Source organism: Sebastes fasciatus, chromosome 3 (assembly GCF_043250625.1).
Source record: "Sebastes fasciatus isolate fSebFas1 chromosome 3, fSebFas1.pri, whole genome shotgun sequence".
NCBI lineage: Eukaryota > Metazoa > Chordata > Actinopteri > Perciformes > Sebastidae > Sebastes > Sebastes fasciatus.
Genome location: NC_133797.1, coordinates 19,874,413 through 19,898,787, shown reverse-complemented (window position 1 = coordinate 19,898,787; position 24,375 = coordinate 19,874,413). Strand labels below are relative to the sequence as shown.

Genomic DNA, 24,375 nt, shown 5'->3' with positions numbered 1-24,375 from the left:
CCTCCCGTGTTCACTGAGATATTATAACATGGCTGCGTCCTCTGTTGCAGCAAGTGAGCTGCTACATAATATGAATAAAAGAATATCAGTATTGTATCCAAAGGGTTTGTGTGTTATTAGGCGGATTAGTTCATCAAGATCAAGATGCGACAGACAACCGCAGTTGAGAGAGAAACGGTAAGTGAGGCTGCTGAAACGGATCACTTTGTTTATGACCTGCTGTACTGTACTGCTCCCCTTGCAACCTGTATGTAAGCAGTAAAGTCAGTAAACGACATGGTGTCCTTAAAGGTCCCATATTATACAAAAGTGAGATTTTCATGTTTTTTTATTATAAGATAAGTTAAAATGAACCTTTATTAATCCCTGGAGGGAAATCCAGGTGTCAAAGCAGCAACATCAGCAAACAGAGTGAAACACAGGAGAGGTAAAGGTATACAAAACATATAAAAACAATAAATAGAGATATAAAAGATACAGAGTGAATGGGTGAACATAGTGTTTACAGTCCGTCAATAAATAAATGGAACATGTACATATGTGCAGTCTATAAAGTGGTATATAGGATGTATAGTGTAAAGTGCGCCAGTGGTTAGAGTCGAAGATGGTTGCAGATACAGTTCTTAAAGTCCTCATAGTTCTCATATGGGGGTCAGCCTTGGTGGTGGAGCCTGATGGCTACCAGCATGAAGGACTGACCCAGGCGCTTTGTGTTGTGCCGAGGGGGGATGAGTCTGTGGCTGAAGGTGCTCCTCATCTTGACTAGCTCATCATGGAGGGGGTGGGAGGGGTTCTCCAGGATAGCGTCCAGCCTCCTCCTCATCCTCCCCTCTGCCACCACCTTCACCTTCAGTTCAGATCCAAAAATGAAAAAATTAAAGCAGGCTTAAGTCCTATATAAATACTGTGAAATTATCGAAACACTAAATCCACAGGGAAATACACCAGTTTATTTCCTGGTTGCAGTGTATGTGAATGTCATCAGCTGACAGGAAGTACACATGGGCCCAAGCTGTTGCCTAGCTACGCAATTCTGTTGCAATTCTGTTAAATTTCTGTCAAAATGCGCTAAAACGGAGCGTTTAAGACAGAGGGTAAATACAGGTATATTCAGGTCGACAGTATGAGGAAAATAAAGGTTTTTTTTAACATTACAGCATGTAAACATGTTTTAGTAGAAACACAAAATACAAGTATGAACCTGAAAATGAGCATAATATGGGACCTTTAAAACAATAAATTAGGCTTAGGATTTACTGTGGCCACTCCCTAATTTACTGAAGAAAAGTAAACTGTGTTCTAATTGTGATCCTTTTTGTCGTAGTTTGGTTAAACTAGTGAAATTGCTAAGAAAGCTAACTCGTTACTAGGGTGAAGCAAAATAACTGTTATAACTGCGCATGGATTTAGAACGTCCGTTGAAGTCAGTTGTCAAACAGCATGTGAGATCTTTTAGTATGTCCGAAACCTTAGTATGAGACAAATAGTATGCAAATTGTATACTATTCCTGGTGAAATATTACATTAAAGTGTCAGTAGGCAGTATATTTTTGGCATCATTGGGCAAACGTTCCATAATAACCTTTTAGCATATTGTAATTCAAGTGTTCTGAGAGAAAACTAGACTTCTGCACCTCCTCATGGCTCCTTTTTTAGGCTTTAGAAAATGTAGCCCGTGACAGGAGACTTTGACCAATCACAGGTCATTTCATTGAGAGAGTGTTCTTATTGGCTGTGCTCTGGTCATGTGACCGGAACTTGGCGTTCCTTCAACAGATTTCACAATGGCGGCGGCGTCACAAACTTTCTCATTTTACAGCTAAACAGTGCACTACTAGATGATTCTGAAAACATTGGAGGCGAGAAATAGGCATTGACGTAACATAATATTGATTCATATTTGATCAGCGCTGCCTTGTTTGGCCGTTTGGTTGGAGTTCGCAAGTGATTGACAGCCAGCAGGACGGTAGACCTCAGATCAGCTCTTACTGCTTGTTTTCCTCCGGTCTGTGAAATCTTGCAGATGCCGTTAGGAACACCGGAGGACACAGATGTACATGATTCTTTTTCCGGTTACCTGTTTCATGTACTACTGTCACGATATAGCGACCGTTTTATAAAATTAACTTTTTTTAAGTCATATTTGCTCCAATCTCGCCTACTTCAGCTTTAAGCTGGACACTATGGGGACATAAATATCCCACAATGCAATGCGGTAGTGACCACAACGTTCATAACAAACGTTGATGGACAGCTCTGTAACTTCAATAACGCTTAAACTCAAGTATGTAAGTAAGAGTAAGTATAAGATTTCACTTTGCTAGGCGTAATATAGTTTTTACATTAGTTTAGACATTGATTCTCACAAATCCATCAGCGTGTTAGGAAATCAAGGCCCAGCTTCGGTTTTAACCGTAGGCTGTTTATAAGAAGTGGACATAGCCACTGTGATGTCACTCATTGGTTTGTGGACTGCCATTTTGAAGCCTTGATTTCGGCATTTTGGCCATTGCTATCTTGTTTTTTGCACAAAAATGACACGAGAGGGTGGAGCTATAAGTACAACCGAACACTGAATAAGACATTTTTAGGCGCCCCAAAATGTTACAATTAACTTTCATGAACTGAAAACACACTATGAAAGGGTAAAGTTCAAAAACACGGACAACTCCCAGACTGAACAACACCGTGGTAGTGACCTGTCAATCACAAGGTAGCCACGCCCTGAAGCATACCCTGCTTTATGGTCTATCTGACTCTAAATGGGAGCATAATTTACTAAATGAACATCATGCTGTATTGAAGAAGACTTGAAACTAGCGATTGAGACCATAAACTCATGTTTACAATGTTTACTGAGGTAATAAATCAAGTGAGAAGTAGGGTCATTTTCTCATAGACTTCTATACAATCAGACTTCTTTTTGCAACCAGAGGAGTCTCCCCCTGCTGGCTGTTAGAAAGAATGCAAGGTTAAGGCACTTCAGCATTGGCTTCACTTCAACAGACACCCTATACAGATACGTTTTGACTGATTTAGTTCTCCTTAGTCCACTAGAGCTTTCTGTGATTTGCTCATCATGTCTGTCTCATGCCTGTCTCCTCTCTCTCAGTGCTCCCCAGCTGCTGGTTGGAGTGGTGGGCTTGGAAGTCCATGCCCAAATTAACTCCAACACCAAACTGTTCTCCGGCTCATCGGTTCGCTTCTCAGCACCTCCAAACTCCCTGGTGTCGCCCTTTGACGCATCCTTACCAGGCACATTACCCGTAAGTGTTGTAATTCAAACAAAGATAACTTGTTATTTTGTGAACGCTTCGTCATCAGGTTATGTCTCTCACTATGTGTCCACAGGTCCTGAACAAACGATGTGTGGAGGCAGCAGTGATGACAGGATTGGCTCTCAACTGCACCATAAACAAGAAATCACTTTTTGACAGGAAACACTACTTCTACGCCGACCTCCCTGTGAGTTTTTCACTCCTTTTAGAAATCTAGGTTTTAAGAAGTGTGAGCACAGACGTTAGTGAGGGTACTTCACCTGACAAACAGCAGTGTAAAGACTCTATGGTCCTGCACATCATGCTGCATCATTGCTTTTGCTTTGATATAAGCCGTCCTCATCTGCCTCCGACTTCTCCATCACTGAACTCTCCCGGCCTTAGCTCTAATTGAAATAGTGAGCAGGTCTTGCTGAAGCAGCAAAAACGCCATTTCCACACGTACTGTACAGACGAATGCCACTGAAAAGCTGTTAAAGAAAACGACCAGTGTGTTTTCACTTGCCATCTCATTTCCTTCAGTGCACTTCTATTTTTATATTATCCACAGGTCATTTCCTTCTCCATGCCTTTGCTGATAATTTGGGGATAGCTTTCTTTTGTTCACATAATTTGAATCATTATTGGAGTCATAAAAACCCCAGGTGGTGTTGTTTAACTGAACATCTCTGGGTGTGGTACGTTTGATTATGAAAATTGGATTAAAAGGAAAATATTTTGTAAGCCTAAAATGACTCCAATCTTCAGTAGTTACCTATAATGGACTTCGACACCAGAGTAGGCGCTGGTGTTTTCTAATAGTGTCTATCTCATTCTTAATTGAAACTCCTCATGTAGTTACCATTGAGTCCTCTAAAGCAGCATTAATTAACTCATTTATTTATTTATTTCTGCAGCTTATAGGGAAGCAGAACAAACTGTAAACACAACATTGATATGTTATTCATATACAGTAAATATGGTGAACATGTTGGCATGTTGCCTATTTATAAATCCAGCATACACAGAGCAGCATTAGTATTCATTTGCAGTCTTGTTACTTGTTTTATCTGATGAATGAAATCCTTTTATCCTTAATAATCTGTTCTGGTCTCCATCCACTCCTGAGGGAAATATCTGGCACTATTACTCTACTCCTGTAGGTCCATCAGCTAGTCGCTAACTGTGTTTATCTGATGTTTGGTGCTGGCTAATTAGTATGCAGTGGGTTTTCAGAGCTTTTTCACCAAAAGTAGCTGCTTGCTGTGGCTGGACATGGTGGTGATGATGAGAGCAGTGAGACTGAACCAAAATGGTAAAGATGCAGTAGACCATAACACCAAAAGAATGAGGTGAAAGATGCTAAAATGCTCCATCGAGCTGAGAGGAACTGCAGAGTCGGTGCTTTTATCACAAGTGACACCTTTCACATTACACATAGGTGCAGCTTTAAAGCGGCTACAATCAACATTTCAATGTATCAAATAACAATGTAAACGGGGCTGCTCGTAGTGATTCATCTACAGAGAATTGGCACCCAAATCTGCAGCTCCCCTCGGTTTTATATTGAGCTTCAGCTCATTGTTTAGCTGTCCGGCTCACAACGTTACTGTTTTGGTTCACTCTCACCGCTCTCATAGCGTCCTTTTCAGCAGCAGCAGACAGCTGTTTTTAGTGAAAGGGCTCTAAAAACACACTGTACACCGCCTGCTCAACACAAAACAGCAGACAGACACAGCTGGTGAACATAGTGGAGCATTTAGAGGCTAAAGAGACAGATATTCCCCTCAGGAGTTGGTGGAGACCAAAAAGAGAATGAATATTGGACTTACATTCACCAGGTGGCCAGAAACATGACTCCAAATGAAGGCTTATGTTGCTCCCACAGACTGTTTATAAGAAGTGGATGTAGTCACCGTGATGCTATCATTTGCAATTTATTAAATTGTTTTGCAGGTGTGAATAGTACCACAATTTCCTTTGTGCATTGCATTGTGGGGCAATCAAAAGCATAGCCAAAAATCAATCATTTTAAGTCTGCATACTGACTTTTTTCAGTATTTTTGTCACTTTTCCAGTGCAAATACACAGCATACATAACTGCTTAAAATTAGTGTGTGTTAGGGAATCAAGACCAAGCTTCTGTTTTAACCATAGGCTGTTTATAAGAAGTGGACGGATAGTCACAGTGACGTCACCCATTGGTTTGTGGACTGCCGTTTTGAAGCCTTGAGTTTGGCATTTTGGCCGTCAACATCTTGTTTTTTGCAACCAGAAGTGACACGAGAGGGTGGAGCTATAAGTACAACCGAACACTGAATAAGACATTTTTAGGCGACCAAAATGTTAGTTAACTTTCATGAACTGAAACAACTCCCAGACAGGACAACGCCACGGTAGCGAACTGTCAATCACAATGTAGCCACGACCTAAAGCGTACCCTGCTTTATGGTCTATTTGACTCTAAACGGGACCATAATTTACTAAATGAACATCATGCTGTATTGAAGAAGACTTGAAACTAGTGATTGAGACCATAAACTCATGTTTATAATGTTTACTGAGGTAATAAATCAAGTGAGAAGTAGGGTCATTTTCTCACAGACTTCTATACAATCAGACTTCTTTTTGCAACCAGAGGAGTCGCCCCCTGCTGGCTATTAGAAAGAATGCAAGTTTAAGGCACTTCAGCATTGGCTTCACTTTTCACCCCCAGAGTTGCCCACTGGTTGCTCCGTAACTGCTGGATGTTTAAATAAGCAACAGTTTGCTAACAAGTTCGCCATATGAACTTAAAAGGTGATGATATTTCAGTCTTTCCGCTACCTCCAAGTGGCCAAAAATGATTTATTGGAGCTTTGAATTCCTCTTATTGCAGTTTTCAAATGTACTGCTCTTTAAGAATCAAAGAGATATGTTTGCCAACAAGGTATTTGAGGAATTACATATCAGTCCCATGGTCATGACATGGGAATGTGGTTAGTATTTAAATATCCAACAACATGCCGTATGAGCTGAATAGCAGTCTTGTAAGGTAGTGGTAGTGGTATTTTAAAAAAAAAACTCTTTAACATTGATATTTCCATTTAACAGTGTTGCCCAAGTGATGTTCACTTTGCTCTCTGTAATGGAGTGCTCGCGTGGCAAAGTTTCCCAACCCCGCAGAGCCCAAGGGTAATTTTACTGCCATTATGAGTGACATTTTAAGGCTTAGACAGAAAAGACAAAATGTCATGGGAACTCTACAGTGACTTGCCCTGCAGAGACCTTTTCTAATAAATCTAGAAATTCTCGGAAGAAAGGTGTTGGAGAGTTTTGAGAGTTCAAAGTCAGCCTTTCCCTGGTAAGATATTATGCTAATACAGCTTTGGGCAAGGTAATGAGGAGGGTAATGAAGAACTTGAGAGACAGAATTCCTTTGGTGGTATTTCATAGAAACGACCCAGAGAAGTGGCTTAAAATGTGAGTACTCCCATGAAGTAGCAAGCTTGAGTATGAGCGTCGGATGGTATTTTTATTGCACTATTTTTATTACTGAATAGCACTGAAATATATTAACTATTCCTTTGATACGTCTGATTAGTTTCTGCTCTAATTCCTTTGCTATATTGTGAAAATGTGACTGATAAGGCTTAATGGAGCACAACAGTTTTCTGTAGATCTTAATAGATGGAGGGTTTTTTTCTCCATTTAATATTTCACAGACTTCACTGGTTATCACACATTTGCAGCAGTACATATTTTAATCACAATGGTAGGGATACATTATCTCCCCAGAAAGTCCATGCGTCTTGAAATTCCAGCAAAATCCCCTCCAGAAGCGCCGGGATTACTGTTGGGTTCCTCTTGCTCTTTTTGTGTGTTTGTCGAAGATTGCATCACCTCCTTTTGGAATGACTCTCAACAGTTGACACACACAGCAGGGCCGGTTGAGCCTGAACCTTTGTTTGTGTTTTAGATTCACTGTGTGCACAATACCTGCTGTTGCCTTGTTTATGCTTATTTAGTTTGCATTAGTCTCATCAGCTGCTCAAAGTGAGTGATGTTGTGTGATAAACTGAAGTCATTTCTTTTTATTATTATTATTATTATTTTCATTATTTTCATTATATTGAATCATTATTATAAATTATTTTTATTATTATTATTATTGATAATAATAAACATTATTTGTGTAGCACCTTTCATACAAGAAATGCAGCTCAAAGTGCTTAACAATAAAGACATGACATGCACTGACTGCTTCACATGAAAATATAATATTTAAAACATTAAGATGGAAAAGAAAACAGAAAGAAAAGTTAGAATAGAATAAAAAAAATCGAAGAAATAATAAAATAGAATAAAAAGAGAATTCATATAATGCATAAATGAAGTAAAATACATTTTAGAAGAAGGGCATTAAAATGAATACGTGCAAAGCAAAGTGCAAAAAAGAATTTCAGGCCTGAGCTGGTTAAAGGCTAAAGTGAACGAGGTTTAAAAGTTTTCAGCTCTGTTTTAAAAGTATTTATTGAGCTTGCTTCCCTGATATCTATAGTTTGGGGGCGTAACTGACAAAGGTTGCGGATTTAATTTCAGCGGTTGCTGGGAACCTCCAATACACCAGCAGCAGATGAGCGCAGTGTTCTTGAAGGCAGATAGTTAACAAGGGAGTGTAGCCTGGTCCTAGCCCAGTGAGGGCTTTGTATTATGGCTGTCTAAGGTAATGCGGTAATAATGCGTTAACGCAAATTTGTTTTAACACCACTAATGTCTTTAACGCATTAACGCAATCAATCTTTCGGAGGTTGTAGCGGATACTGGCATCATATGAAACTAAACAACCTGAGGAATCCATTGGTACCAACCATGTCATACTAGCTTGTCAGGAAGGAGGCTAAATAACGCTCCAATCTTGCGCTAAATTTTGGTGAGGAAAAACTGGCATGGCCATATTTAAAGGATCCCCTTGACCACTGACCTCAAGATATGTGAACGAAAACGGGTTCTATGGGTACCCACGAGTCTCCCCTTTACATGCCCACTTTATGATAATCACATGCAGTTTGAGGCAAGTCATAGTGACACACTGACAGCTGTTGTTGCCTGTTGGGCTTGAGTTCGGCATGTTAAGATTTGAGCATATTTTTTATGCTAAATGCAGTACCTGTGAGGGTTTCTGGACAATATTTGTCATTGTTTTGTGTTGTTAATTGATTTCCAATAATAAATATATACATACATTTGCATAAAGAAAGCATCTTTGCCCACTCTCATGTTGATAAGAGTATTAAATACTTGACAAATCTCGCTTTAAGGTACATTTTGAACAGATATAAAAATGTGTGATTAATTTGCGATTAATCGCGATTAAATATTTTAAGCTATTGATAGCCCTACTTTGTAAACAAGGAGGAGAACCTTAAAGTCAATTCTAAATTATGCAGATGATGGGAGATTTTTCACACTCGACCTAAACTCTGAGTGTAATCTATGCTCGTAAAACTAAACCAGTAGCAGGATCGAGGGGGAAATTATCCCGCCCTTGAAACATACATTTGTAAATTGCGTTGTACATTATTGATATCTTCCACTAGAAGTCCCTGATTGCGTTTTTGTAAAACACCACAGTTGCTCATTAAATGATTAATGCTGCTGTCCAACCAGCATTCCCTCTTTCTATTGGAGTGGCAGACAAGGCACGTGTATAACGTTTCTAACAGCCCTTTAATAACATGCATCAGCAGCTCCACATAACCTACCAGCAAAAACAAATAATTACAGTTTCCTTGAGATATTAAAGTTCTCAAATACACAGACATGGCCTGGCTGTTGAAGCTTTGACATGTGTTTAATGAGAGCTATGAAGGTCTTTGTGGCCCCCCGTGGGAAGCTGAGAAAAACATCAGTGTACCGGCGCGAGGAGCGAGACGGCCGACTGAGTCTTGTTTGTTTGGCAACTTTGAAATTAGTCAGAGAATGACTCAGCGGCTCACAACATGGAAATGAGTTTGGAGTTTGTGTATGTGTTTGTCCAATGCATCTGTGACTTTGGATGTAAAGAGGGCGAGGAGTCACAGCGAGTGTTTGGAGCATCACTGCTCATTAGGGCCTAGAGGGAGAATAATTGGGGAAAACGTAATGTGGCAACCAGGATCTTATTAGCAGCAGACTTGCCTCACCCTTCATTATATAGCAACAGCGGTTGATTTATTATGCAGGAGATGTCTTCACTTATACAGATGCTCCTGAATGTATAGCACGACGTGCTCGTGCTTCATCCGGCAGATACAACATTTTCAACGGCTGAGACGAAACTCATGAAAAGATTAAGTAAGAAACAGGGGATTTCTGCTAAGCCGCAACAGAATTCACAAAAATCCAGCAGATTTAAAGATTGAATCCACCGAGAAGAACAGGAATTGAAAAAGAAAATCCCCCCAATAGTGTGTATTTTTTCCTCTCATCTTGTTTGAAAAGGAGGAGGTGATAGATTGTGTCGATTGTACAGAGAGCCGGTGACTAACAGCCCCCCCAATCTCTTCTCCCACGTCCTCACTCTCTTTAGCATAAGTATGATTAATGTGTAGTTCCTGTGATGTGGTTGCCATAGTAACGTGGGGAATTAATACTTGGGGCAGCCGGTTCTTTTAGGAAGTAGAGGGAGCAGATGAAATATTTATTCTTATGTTTTTCTGAGTAGGAACCTTGAGTGAAGTGGCGGCAGCACTCCCGCTGCATTATAATGACAGCCCAGCCAATCAGCACTGGGTTTAAGTCACCTTTACATAGACCTGTGACACTGACTGACTGCGGCATACTTCATTGTTGTTTCACTGACAGACTCCCTCTACCAGAAAACTGTATCTAACATCCATAATTTTCTGTATTTCCTATTGAAAAAATATAATTTATAATTACACAAATGAGGGATCATTCCATTCATTTGCATTATGTATATTTTACTGACCCAAATTTACTAATTTTGCAATTTTCAGTACATAATAAATGAAAATAGCTACAACAAGCAATATCGAACAAAAGTTCAACCAACCAGCAGCAGTGGATGAAGTACCTGAAAGCCACACTTGAGTAAAAGTACACACCTAACCAGAAAATGACTTTAATAGAAGTTAAAGTCATCTATTAGAACATTGCTTTAAGTCTTAAAGTGTTTGATATTTACTGTACTTTAGTATCAAAAGTAATTTTCTGATATTAGATGTACTTAAGAATTGAAAGTAAAAGTACATGTAAATGCTGTTAATAAAAAAGCAGGGATTTTGAGATTTATGAAGTTTATTCCTCTTAACTTGTACACCACTGTAAAAACAGAGGCTACATTATAAAACGAGGTCTTCACAATCTAAAGGATTTAAAGAACAAAATCCAGTTTGTCCTTCCCTCGTAGTCGCAGGTAGCCTGATCTGAAGATCAGCCTGCCTGGACTTGAGCGTAAGTCAAAACCTAACTACGGCTTTAAGAGCATTTTGTTTGCACTTGTTGCCCATCATGTGAATGAGGACCACTGATTCGCCAAACCTGCTTGCTTGCAATAGTAATGAGTAGCAAAGGTGCTTAGGGGAAATGTAACAGAGTAAAAGTACACATTTTATTTAGGAAATGTAATGGAGTTTAAGTGAAAGCTGAAAGAAATATAAAAACTCAAGTAAAGTACAGAAAAATACTTAAGCACTGTAACAAAGTATTATTACTTCATTATATTACACCACTGACAACCAGTCAGTCAACAGCCAAGTATTCTCATCATACTGTAATTAACATTACCAGTTATCATGAATGTAATTATAATAAGACATACATATCAGAAGTCAGCATTAGAGAGGAAATATATGCACTGCAGGGGAAACGTATTGTTTTAAAGGTAAATCTGATCATATACAGTATCTTCATATAGATTTTAGGTTATATCACACAACTCTATTCCAAAATGAGCTAGAAGGATATCAGTTAGCGTTTTATTTTCTGAAAGAGGTTAAAATAATAGTTTGGGTGTTTGGAAGTGGGGTTGTATGAGGTACTTATCCATAGTCGGTGTATTACCTACAGTAGATGACAGTCGGCACGCCCCCAGCATCAAGAAACAGACAGGATTGACGGCACCGGAGCAAAGTAATGTACTGCTGTGGAAGGGGACGGCAGAACATTTTTTTTTTTTTTTCAGTATTAAATTGATATCCGTTTAAGTGTATGCTATATTCAGAATATTTTCCTACGGCGAACTGAACTGAGAGTGAAACGTATCTATACTGTTTTTGTCATCTGAGCCTGCTGGCTTTGGAGAGAGCATAGATAAGTTTCACTTTCAGTTCAGTTCCCAGTCGGAAAGGAGAAGGAAAGGGCTGTCTGACGGCAAGATAAAGCAGTGAAAATATTCTTAATATAGCGTACACTTAAACTGATATTGATTTTAGGTGGCTGAAATATGTTTTTCTGCCGGCCCCGTCCACAGCACTGTATTGCTTTCCTCCAGTGTTGGTGTTCCCGTCTGTTTCTCCAAGCTGGGGGCATGCCGACCATCAATTACTGTAGGTAATACACCTACTATTAATAAGTACCTCATACAACCCCACTTCAAAACACCCAACTATCCCTTTAAAGGATGGCATTGTACAATTATTCTTGACTGGTGTATTAGTTGGAATTACTTGTACTACTACTACTACTACCCATTGCTGCCCAGACTTTTACAGGATTGAATTTCATCCCAATCAAGCTGATGTATTTTCAAATTTCAGGCTGGATACCAGATTACTCAGCAACGGCGGCCCATCGCAGTAGATGGCGTGCTGACTTACAGCCTCCTTGGAGGAAAAAAAAGGAGCCAGGTGATCAGGAAAACTGTCAGCATCATACAGATCCAGCTGGAGCAGGACAGCGGCAAGAGTCTCCACGATGACCTCCGCGGCCAGACACTCATAGACCTCAACAGAGCAGGTAGAGAGCGTTAGTCTGCGCCCTACATTTAAAGGATAAGTCTGTTATATAAGTTTTGAGAGACATACTACCGCATTGTTGGTTTTGGTCTTTTCATGAAATTTGCTGACAGTGCAATAAATATTTTAGAACAACAACCTTCTCCTTTAAAACTGGAGGAAAAATTTTTTGACGCAGACGTTATTCTATAAATTTAAATTGCTCAACAAAGCGAGAACTGTTGAGGTTTGCCACAGAGTTTCATGGGATAGATAGATACCGTAGAGATGTAAAACACAGCTGTCTTCACATGTGTCAGGTGTAGGTCTAATGGAGCTGGTGATGGAGCCAGACATGAGCTGTGGAGAGGAGGCTGCTGCAGCTGTCAGAGAGCTGCAGCTCATCCTGCAAGCCCTGGGCACCTGTCAAGCCAACATGTCTGGTATGGAAATCACTCTCTGTCTCTCTGTCTCTCTCTCTTTTTCTGAGCTGTTAAACTTCTAAACCTAAACTTATTTCCCACTCAGTGTGCATGTTGTCGGTCTTTCTCCACAGAGGGTCAGCTGAGAGTGGATGCCAATGTGTCCGTGCATGAACCAGGTGAGCCCCTGGGCGTCAGGACAGAGGTGAAGAACATCAACAGCGTCCGCTTCCTGGCCAGGGCTATAGGTACATTTAAAATGTAAAGAAAGGATGGAAAACAGGATGGCTTAAGAGTTTGACGGGTATTTAGGGAGGAATATTGTTCCATGTCTCAACTGGCTGCATGATTGCTCACACACACACACACACACACTCTGAAAGTAAAGAGCTTTTTGTGAAAGAATTACTTAGAGTATGTGTGTGTTATTATGTGTATGCTACAAGTCAAACTGGTAGTAAAAGGCAAGAGGCATTCTACTAGGCATAGTACTCTACTGCTACTGTCTGAACAGCAAATATGAAACTACAGCCTGTTGGCTTAGCTTAGCACAAAGACTGGAAACAGGGGGAAACAGCTAGCCTGTCTCCATCCAAAGTTAACAAAATTTGCCTACCAGCACCTCTAAAGCTCTCCGATTAGCACACTGTATCTCGTTTGTTAAATAACAACAGTTTGCCATTTTACAGGGCGTCATGTACCAGACTATTTCTTGGCCGGGACCGGTGACTTCCTGGTGTCTCCACTGGTTGTCAACTGTTCCTGGCCAAGAAATCGTTTGACTATAGACTGTATATAAGAAGTGGACGTAATCACTGTGATGTCACCCATTGGTTTGTGGACTACGGTTTTGATGCCTAGAGTTCAGCATTTTGGCCGTCACCAATTAGTTTTTTGGCAACCAGAAGTGACAAAAGAGGGTGGAGCTAAGTACAACCGAATGCTGAATAAGACATTTTCAGGCGACCAAAAGGGTTATTATTAACTTTCATGTACTGAAAACACACTGTGAAAGGGTTAAAGCTCTCCCAGACCGGACAACGCCATTGTAGCGACCTGTCAATCACAAGATAGCCACGCCCTAAAGCATACTCTGCTTTATGGTCTATTTGACTCTAAATGGGACCATCATTTACTAAATGAACATCATGCTGTATTGAAGAAGACTTGAAACTAGAGATTGAGACCATAAACTCATGTTTACAATGTTTACTGAGGTAATAAATCAAGTGAGAAGTAGGCTCATTTTCTCATAGACTTCTATACAATCAGACTTCTTACTGTAACCAGAGGAGTCGCCCCCTGCTGGCTATTAGAAAGAATGCAAGTTTAAGGCATTTCCTCATTGGCTTCACCCCACTGAGTTTGTCAGATAACTTCCCGGAAAAAAGCAAAGTTATTTTGTAGCTTACTTGATTGTTTCCATTTCATGCTACCTCATACTTCTACTCCACCACAATACAGGGGGAAATATTGTACTTTTTTCTTCCATCCATCTGCAACCGCTTATCCCGTTAGGGGTCGCGGGGGGGGGCTGGAGCCGATCCCAGCCGACATTGGGCGAAGGCAGGGTACACCCTGGACAGGTCGCCAGTCCATCGCAGGGCTTACACATAGAGACAGACAACCATTCACGCTCACATTCACACCTACGGGCAATTTTAGAGTCCACAATTAACCTAACCTGCATGTCTTTGGACTGTGGGAGGAAACCGGAGTACCCGGAGAAAACCCACGCTAACACGGGGAGAACATGCAAACTCCACACAGAAGGGTCCCAAGCCGGATTCGAACCTGCAACCCTCTAGCTGTGAGGCGCCAGTGCTAACCACTGCACCACCGTGCAGCCTTGTACTTTTTTCTCCACTACATAAAAAATATGGTACGTTACTGTATAGATTAAACTACCCCACAGTACATAAAATAGTTAAAATGAGCTCTACCTCGACAAATTACAACAGTAACATGCTACGTATACATTAATGCATTAGTAATAATAATCCAGTTATATAATATCTAATATTATAACACTCTCAGGGCTCATATTTCTGCATTATGTGTACTTTTTATACATTTTACATATTGGATGGATAGATAGATAGATAGATAGATAGATAGACAGACAGATAGACATACAGCTATAATACCACCGACAACAACAGCTTTAACTTGTAATGGAGTATTGTCACAGTGTGGTATTGCTCTTTTTACTGAAGTAGAGGATTTAAATACTGATTCGAACACACATACATCTACAAAGAAGCCAAAGAGAAACACATGCATACTCACACTCCTGTCTGGTGTAAGAAAAACATATTTTTTTTACTTTCATAGGTTTTTGTTTTTTTTGTTGAAATGAAAACAAGATAGCTGGAATTTGTGAATTGACATTAAGACAGCATAGTTAATATTGACAGTAACTTGTGAAGCTTGAGTTTAGTACTGACAACCAGTCACAAACAATTAGCTGTGTGATAGCAGCGTGTGATGCTGAATTGGCTGCTCACTTTAAAAAAGCATTGATTTTATGTCAACTCTAACTTCACTGACTGTTGATTGAGCTTCACTTAGAAGAAGCTGACAAAGAACCACAGCTGGAAAATTTCAGCATTTTACGTGCAGGTTTTTAAGCATGGTTTGACACACCGCGGTGCTGTGCTTGAATTATTTATCAATGAAGCTGTATCACATTTACTCTGGTATTTAAAAACACGGTTTATCACAGCTGTAATGGGGCAGCAGTCAGACGGCTGAGGAGTGCCGGTGTATCACAGCAGATGTTTGGCATTTACCACAAAATTACATTTGTGTGTACTTGAATAAACTGTATTTGTGGTCATGTTCTCCTTTACGTCACCAGACTACGAGATCCAGAGACAGATCGAGGTCCTGCAGAGAGGGGGGACGGTGCGGAACGAGACCCGGGCGTATGATTCCAAATCAGGGTAAGAGGATGACAGAGCAGCCTGAGCCAGGACAATCACCCTGTGACTGGGAGCTCTGCCTGCTTCATTAGTCCTAAGCTTTGCTGAGGAGGAACCATCGGGGTAATCATGATGAATAGAGCCATTTGGATGCCGCCGTCATCCTGTGTTATCCGTGAGCTATGTGCTACTCACAGGCTTTATGAGCTCACAGAATGAGCCGCCGTTCTCACAGCTGAGGCCTCGATCTCTCTCTTTCCCGTGAGGCCTTTACATGTCCGAGGTTCATGGTGGAGCGTGTTATATAGAGTGTGCTATGGCCTGTGATTGGCTTTTTCTTCTCATTCCTGTCTGTGAAGGTGGCTACAGGTTTGACTACATAGTTGTTGTTTTTTAGATAGCCAGGCTGACTGGAAGACGTCACCACTCATGTTCCCAGTCTTTTTTGGTAAGGCCAGGCGTGTAAATACAAAAGTCTGTCACTGAGTCTTTATCACCACAGCAAAAACAAAAGATCACTACAGAAAACAAAACATTGCCCGATCAATCATATGGGATGTTCCCATTAAAACCTCCCATAGCGGAAGTTGACTTATTCAAATGTCTCGTTTTGTCCGACCAGCAGTCCGAAAATCCCAAAATATTCTGTTTACAATAACAGAAAAAAACAAGCAGCAAATGTTCCCATTTGAGATGCTTGAACCAGTGTAGTTTTTTGCATTTTTGCTCGAAACATGATGTAAACTAAATTTCCTATAAATCGACTAATTGATCAATCACCTAATTGTTTGAGCTTTAAGCAATATTACAAAGCTGTTAAAGGTACAACTCCAGCTAAATTTCTTCTAATATCCATTTTGAAGTTCTTGAAAGCTTTGACTACATGTTAATAAATCAAAATGTTGATCATTTATGATGTCTGCATGTTTTTTCTCCAGGGAGACCACTCCTATGAGGGACAAAGAGGGTCTGCAGGACTACAGGTGAGTGTGAGCTTGTGGACTCTCTGGAGCTCGTGTTTATCGACGTAGAGTTATGATATCAGAAGATGATCTTACCCTCAGTGGGGACCGAAAGAGGATGAAAGCCTCTGAGTGGCAGCTAGATGGAGAGAAATAAACAAGATCTGGACCTCGGTCGTTTGAGTGTTTGAGTGTTTGAGTTTAGGAGGGGACTGATAGATGGACAGATTTAAAGCTGATGGAGTCAGATGATAAGGGGAGTAAGTGAAATGTGACAAGTGTGGTGTCAAGAGGACTATTAGTATCCAAACAAAAGCCAACTTCCTCTTCTCTAAGCTTATCTGTGCTGCTGATAAAGCATTCTCCCCCCTCCCATCCCTTTTTTTCTCTCCACCCGTCCTCCCTTCAGGTTCATGCCAGAGCCCAACCTGCCCCCTCTGATTGTGTATGAGGATAACGCATCGCTGCCCGCTGGCGTTGATGCGTGCCAGGCGGTGGTGGTGCAGAAGATAAGGGAAGGGCTGCCAGAGCTGCCCAGTGTCAAAAGAGACAGGCTGGTGCAAACGTACGGCATCCTGCCCGAGCACAGCTTCACCCTGGTGGTGAGTTTAGAAGTTGATTCCCTCACTAAATCCGTTCCCTGCATCTTTATTTTAATTGCCATCTGATCAGGTCCAAGCAGAGTCAGCTTGGCTGCAGTTGTACTTGGCAGCTGGACACTGCTGGACTCTGCTGGCTTGATTTGATCCTAATTAGATAATATGCATGTGGAGTGATGAAAGTGTTTTTCGTGGCGCTTTGTTGCAGAACGAGGACGGGCTGGTGGAGTTCTTTGAGGCGGTGTTGAAGGCGACCAAGAAGGAGCCGAGGAAGGTGATTGGCTGGGTGACAAATGAGCTGGTGGGTCACCTCAAACAGCAAGACATGAGTGTGAGCCAGAGGTGAGACGTTCACACGACACATCCCTTCATGTTGCTTTTGCCACAATCACATAATGCTTATTGTTTTTCTTACCGGTTTGATCTTTTCTTTGGCTCATGAATGCAGAGCTATTCTGCTGCCAGTGCTCAGGTCTTAGATGTTAAGACCTCTTACGATTGGCTCGCTCATTTTGTACCTTTTGCATGCTGTATCTGAAAATGTTGATTTGGAGCTTTGGCAGAAGGAGAAATGGAACATAAAGGTGCACATAGAAAGAGGGATTTACAGTAGCTGCTCTCAACTGGAGAGTCAGGAGGTCATGAGATACTTTTCTCTTAATATAAAATACATTTTATTTGGTGGCGCCTTTCAGGACAACCAAGGACACCTTGCGATGCATAAAAGAAATACTCAAAGAGATAAAAAACTGCAAATAATGACGAACATGACTAAAACACCAGCAAAATGTACTCAATTTACTCAAACTTAAGCTTTTTTTCTTGTGAATTACTGAATAGTTTTCAGCCCGAAGGCCTACTCTGATAAATAAAACATCCTTAAAAGTAAAATGAAAGTATTCAGGGGCGCCCTGGTAGCTCATCTGGTAGATCTACTGTATGTTCCATGTACCAAGGCTGAGTCCTTACCACAGTGGCCAGGATCAAATCCAACCTGCGGCCCTTTCCTGTCAGTCTCTCTGTCCAATCTAATAAAGGCACAAAGCCAAAAAATAGGATAAACTATTCCCTAGCTTAGATGTTAATAAGCTGACCATGAACCCAAACGCCCCCAGTTCAGGTCCGGCCGGGAACTAATTTCCTGTCATCTCTCAACTCTCTGTAATGATGGCATAAATGTCTGTCAGGCTTCTCTTTATTTTAAGATTGTCTCGAGCCACTGCTTCAAGGGTTTAACTGGTGTGAAAAAACTGTGATTTCATGTCAGAATTAATTGTCACCTAAAAGTGATTTAGCACATCTGGTGTCAGAAGTTGAGCTCCGTATCCTGTAACTCATGACTAAACACAAACTTCAAGGAATCAAGCGTTTATAGCAGATGGTTATACAGATAGATATGGTGAAGAAAATAAATCCAATTAGCAGGGAGGGTTCTGCAGGGAGAACTAATCCCCTCTTGATAAACACACACATGAACATTAGATCTAAGTTAAATCGATAACACCAAAAACTTAAGGAGTTTTGGGATGGCGGAGGGAGTTCAACAGCGTTGGCATGTGCATAATAGGGGTGTAAATCACAAGTCTCATCACGGTACAATATTATATAAATTCTTTGGACAATGATACGATATTTGCTGATATCACAAAGTCTGCCACATTACAATTTCGATTTGATTCAATTCAGGGGCCTGCCATCGATATGAGACGATATAATGTCCATTTAACACATCATTTATATAAACTCACAAAAAGCAACTAAAATATGATTTGATGATTTTATTACCGGGCTCTTCCAGACATTTAAATGAAATATAATCTATTCTTTTTAATAAAATTAATAAAACAGACCTGTTGTTCACTATGAAGTGCCACATTTCTTATGTTTAAGTGCAAATGTTATTTATCAATTAAGAATTTCAAAATAAGGGCATAAGATGAGGATATGTATTGATGTTTACATTCCGCATTGATATATTGGATCGTTGATCATTAAATCGATATGTTGATGTATCGTTACACCCCTAGTGCATATCGGCAGTCAGATCAAAATTTGACATGAAATTTAGTCGTGTGGAGTTGCCAACAGCAGGAGGGACGGGAAATAGCATGGGAAGGGTTGGAAACATGGACTGCAGGAGCTAGGCTATCAAAGTTGTAAATTATACAGTGTCATTAACCTCTGTCACTGTTCTCACTGCAGCTAAACAGCATCCTTCCTAATAAAACAAGCCTCACAATTTCTCCTTTTCAAAGTTCAATCCGATTGAACTCAAAGCGAAGGAGGCAAATAAACTCACGACTGGAAGCAAATGTGTCTCAAAAAGGTGAATGGGAAGCCAAATCCGGTCTGACTGCACCACAATAATGAGAAGTGATCATATATATGATGACCGTGCTGTAGACCTGCATGAATATGATTCAACATAATTAGCCAGCTGACACGACTGTGAATGAGATGATGATCACGACTCATGAATGGACAGCTGACGCTAGAACGACTTCAGTATCTAGTGACGCCTGTGCCAATGAATGAGGTCTGCTTAATGGTTTTAAATAATCTGATCTTTTTATATGCACAGCAGTCGTAGCTTGCATCAAAACAATATCCCGAGTGCTATTGATATTCAATTTACATAATAAGTGGCTATTTACTGAAATAGGTGAAAGCAAGAAGTTCAGGGCAACAAGAATCATAATAACAAACTCACTTCAGTTGTAAAAAATCGATCCAATTTTAGAGTTCTTGACACACATTACACAAACCTTCAGTTGTTTTTGAGTTATTGAACTGTTTCCTCTCTATTCCTTGTGGATTAAAAAGCATTTTGCCACACAAAAAAAAGGTTTCCCTGTGCTATATAGTGCTCAGAATAATGTTTGTATAGTCAGGCTACAATGTCTGCACAATGACAGCACATCAACCTTAGTTTGATCAAATAAATCTGCCTTGTCCATGAGGCATTCTGCAGCGTAGCCGTCTGGTTTGATTGACATGAAGGATTATTAGATTCTTAGTGTTCACAAACACTGATTAGACCGCCACGTACTGTACAACAATAACATGTGTGAGGTCATAAATCATCCCATATTCTCTAACTCTGTGTGTCTGTCGGTGAGAAAACTCCTGCGACAGTCTGACAGCCCATCAGTTTTGACAAATCCAATTACATTAGTGAAATCAGTACTTTTTGGAAGGAGGTGTTGTTTTGATGTCTCCCTGCTGAAGGCCTGTTCGCTGCAACATGTTGGGTTTTGTAAATGTTCCCAAAACACGCTCTTGAAATTTAATAAAATCGTTAATATTTTGATAGAAAGAGAAGTTGTCATATTAGCTTTCACACTTGCCTATCTAGCCACCGGCTATGGAGAAATAACACCAGTCGTCTCCCACTGTTTCTGTTTATGACATACTGAGACGCTGGATATCACAAACCCATTTCATTCTAGCAGTTTTTTCTTCAAATGGCAGTTTAATAGAAAAACGAGGGATGCATCTGAGTTGTATTCGTGAAGCTTCTGACTGAAGGTCAGTCACCAGATCCCGACTTTTAGAAACTTCATTTCAGCTTTGTTGAAATTGAAAAGAGTAATTTTATTCTCTGATCATTTCTTAGAATAAAAAGTTCTCCGTCGTTACAAAGCAAATGAAATTGAAACAAAAAATGGGTTGGCGTCAGCGCAGATGCTGTGAGCTTTACTTTATCTGCCATTGCCAGACTGTTTGTGTGTGAGGAAACCATAAAGTAGCTGGTGTTTATTTATGCATGATGCTGCATTTGCTTTGGTTGAAAGGAGGAGAGTTAAAGAAAAACAAAGAGTGTCCGGCAGGACTGTCAAAAGCTGCAGGCGGGGAAGAAACAGAAAATCTCAGACAACTACACACACTGGCTGGCATTTTGGGTGTAAAAAAAATTCATGAGGATAAATGTGCGTTCGTATGGTGACTGTAAATATAAAATCTCTTTATGTCTGCTGTCCTGTATAATATGTCCAAAACCTCCTTTTGCCCCTCTGGCTCCGACCCCGTGAGTAGGATGGATGAAATATAAAATTGGAAGCATATTGGTCAGGCAGCCAGAGAGAGGTGAAACTCACCTGACATGACGTGTCATTAGGAGCTGGTTCGGTCGCCTCCACCAGCTGAGACCAGTCTCTCTTCCAGGGTTCCCCTCTGGATAGTTGCTGGGTGTGCTGGCGGCTGCCTGTGAGGGAAACTGGTCCAGTGGCTGATTTGTGGCGGGAGGGTGACAGCATGATGACAGAGCTGTGAAATATCCCACCAGGCCTACATTAATGCCCTGTAAAAATGTGAAAACGAAGATCATGCTAACTATTTTAACTGTTTATCATTTATTCATTACTTTACCTAACTATTTCACCTTTTTTTTGTGCTTGCTTGCTAAGTTTTTATGTGATCATGTGTCACAGCTGACTCACTGGTTATTGTAAATGTACTAAAGATCTGTATCACACCAGTTGGTAATGCTATTTTAGAGTATTAATATAGCAGCAAACAGATATTGTCTATGTAAAGATATAGAGGAGTAATGTCTACCTGAGCAGAGAATGAAGTCACTCTCTCTCTCTCTGTGTGTGTTGTAATCTGAGCTTCTCCGTGCTTTGTTGACCTAGCCGGCAGGCCACGCATGCTTTTAGTGCATGTGAGCTTGCCCCACTGGCTTGCTCACAGCTGCTGCTCTGCACTGCTCTCATACGGCGGTTACCACTGATAACGTAGCGTAGCTCCCACCCTCCGGTTCCCAATCAGGTAAACCGGCCCTTTCTCATTCCCAGGGCGTCAAATACCGAGGCTTTGTCACGGCCGACGGCATGTGAATCCACCGCACTAGGCCCCCTTTAGCTTCGGTATGAGACGCGCCAGGCTTTCTACTAACTACAATGTAAATCCATCCGCGGCAACAGTCAGATGTCCGTTTGTGTCCCGTGTTCAGTTTCATTTTCACTTTACAAACGTAGTAGGTTTAATCCCAACCATGTCGTTTTTTTCCTTAAACAATGCCAAAACCTAAAGTGACGCCAAGGGAGTGTGACAAAGCGTCAGTATGTGACGAGTTGGGATGAGAATGTGTCGCGTAAACACCGTTATCTCTGTTTGCACTGCTGTGATCCGCCGGCTCACCGTCGCCATGCTGAGAGTCGTTTAGGGGTAATAAAAATGCTCCCAATCCCGTATTTAGCACCTTTAATTCATTATTTGAGCTTCCGTGTGGCCCCCTGTCAACTGCAGAAGTACCCCTGGTCGGGAATGTCATCCAAATCGAGTTGTGTTTGTAAAGATGGATACTTTTCATCTATTTTTCGGCCATGTTTGGAGGGGGTTTAGCTGAGATGGACGGTCTGAATGAAACTGTGTCTCCTCTTAATATATTCTAACAGGCTTCTTGATTCTTTCTGTCTGGTAGCCTGGGGAATAAACAAGAAGACAAACACATTATAGTCAAATCACAAATGTTGATTGACTCTTTGGTCCTTTCAGTCTGATACTCCCACTCTTTCACTGCCTCCTTTTTATATCACTAATTCTTCAGTGCGTCTATTAAACTGTAATTTGATTACCTCTTCATTTGATTCCAGCCCAGTCTCTCCTTCTGCTTTGGCTGAGCTGCTGGACCTCCAGGAAACAGGACACATCTCCTCTTCGGTTGCCAAGCAGGTCAGTCAGCTGCACAGAGCATGCAATTATCCCCCTCTATCTGTCACTCAACACACACACACACACACACACACACACACATCAGCTAAAGTGTTTGTTTGTGTTCTGCTTCTCACCTGGTTTCTCTGCTCTCAGGTGTTCCAGGAGATGTGGAGGTCATCGGGTAAGAAGACGGCCCCTCAGATCATCCAGGAGCAGGATCTGGGTCTTGTTAGTGACACCGCACAGCTGCACAGCATCTGCCAGAAGGTGGTGGACTCACACCCTGAGGAGGTGAGGACTCACATGCACATTCTCACATGTAATTACATTGTTTGTTTCGCATGTTTGAAATGTTTTGTGTTTCTCTGTAGGTTCACGCCATCAGAAGTGGAAACAAGAGAGTTCTGAACAAGCTGATGGGCCTGGTTCAAAAAGAGACTAAAGGCCGAGCAGACCCGGTTCTGGTGAGGGCCATTTTACAAGAAAAGACTTTGTGAAGGTCGGACAGTTCTGCAACACCCAGCCACATCACAGACACATCGTGGAATATATGACCTTCATAAAAGAGGAACAATATGACAGTGATGCTTGTAGAGCTGTATGAAAATGCAGAGTAATCATGTCCATGTCACCATGTCCTTTGTTCCTGAGAGGTTGACATTTTTTGTAAATACTGAACAATGTTTTCATGGGACAACAACCATTATCTTCTGTAATTATGTGTTTAAAAAGTAATAAACTTTTCAAAGTAATGCTCTCTTTATTTTACATGGCAATATGTATTTAAAATGACCGACGTGGGTCTTCATCAGGGTCATTGTCAGCAGTAGCTTACATATCTATATTGTGGGTGTGTTCCAAATCACATCCTTTTTCTTTTTATTAGTACATACTGCAGCTGAACTTAGAAAGTATGTACTGTTGCATGCAGTATTCATACAACTGGGACATACTACTTCGTCGTAACATTGCGCCTTGTACTTTGACCCTCTTGATCATATGGTGGAAGTGGAAAGTTTCTGAAAGCTCCGAGTTCACGTGTTGTGACGTGCTTGTTGATATCGTCAGAAAAATTGGAGGCCATGGAAGTTATTATTTCCAGTGCATAAATAAGTTAATATATTGTAATTTTAGTCGGATATTTTTTTTTATGTCTGACTGTAATGTTAATATTGCCGTTGCTTGGCAGCGGCGTTTTCACAACTTTACCACTTGAACGCCAAGGATATTGTGGACACGACTTCCTATGTTGTAAACACGAACACACAAGTTTCATTTGAAGGCACCAACTACTGCAAAATGCGACCGGATGTAGTAGGACATCCTGGTATTTTTAGCATACTGCATTTGACATACTCTGTACTGGGACATACTAAATTGTTTACTGGCATACTAAATAGTATGGTAGTATGGGTATTGGAAGGCACAGTTAGTTACCCTAATCAGTAGAGTGGGAGGGCGGTTCTCTACCAATGTGCAAGCCTATTGGTCCAAAACAAGGATTTGATTCATCATCAAAAAAGAGGATTAGATAGATAGCAGATAACAAAGATTGTAATTTCAAGAACTCTAAACAGTCCAACATATAACTCAATATAATCTAACTTTATGTACCATTGGCCACTGCCATATTGG

The 24,375-nt window shown here is 40.9% G+C and overlaps 1 protein-coding gene across 1 annotated transcript; it reads left to right on the top strand.

Moving 5' to 3' along the window:
* On the top strand, positions 1-23,492 carry gatb (glutamyl-tRNA(Gln) amidotransferase, subunit B). The gene is made up of 13 exons (XM_074629464.1): positions 1-177; positions 3,113-3,266; positions 3,352-3,465; positions 11,999-12,197; positions 12,496-12,618; positions 12,732-12,845; positions 15,458-15,542; positions 16,460-16,504; positions 16,893-17,085; positions 17,291-17,424; positions 22,680-22,758; positions 22,894-23,031; positions 23,112-23,492. Exons 1-13 carry the CDS (start codon positions 29-31, stop codon positions 23,235-23,237), a joined length of 1,653 nt encoding a protein of 550 aa, XP_074485565.1. The 5' UTR covers positions 1-28; the 3' UTR covers positions 23,238-23,492.
* Positions 23,493-24,375: the final 883 nt, after the last annotated feature.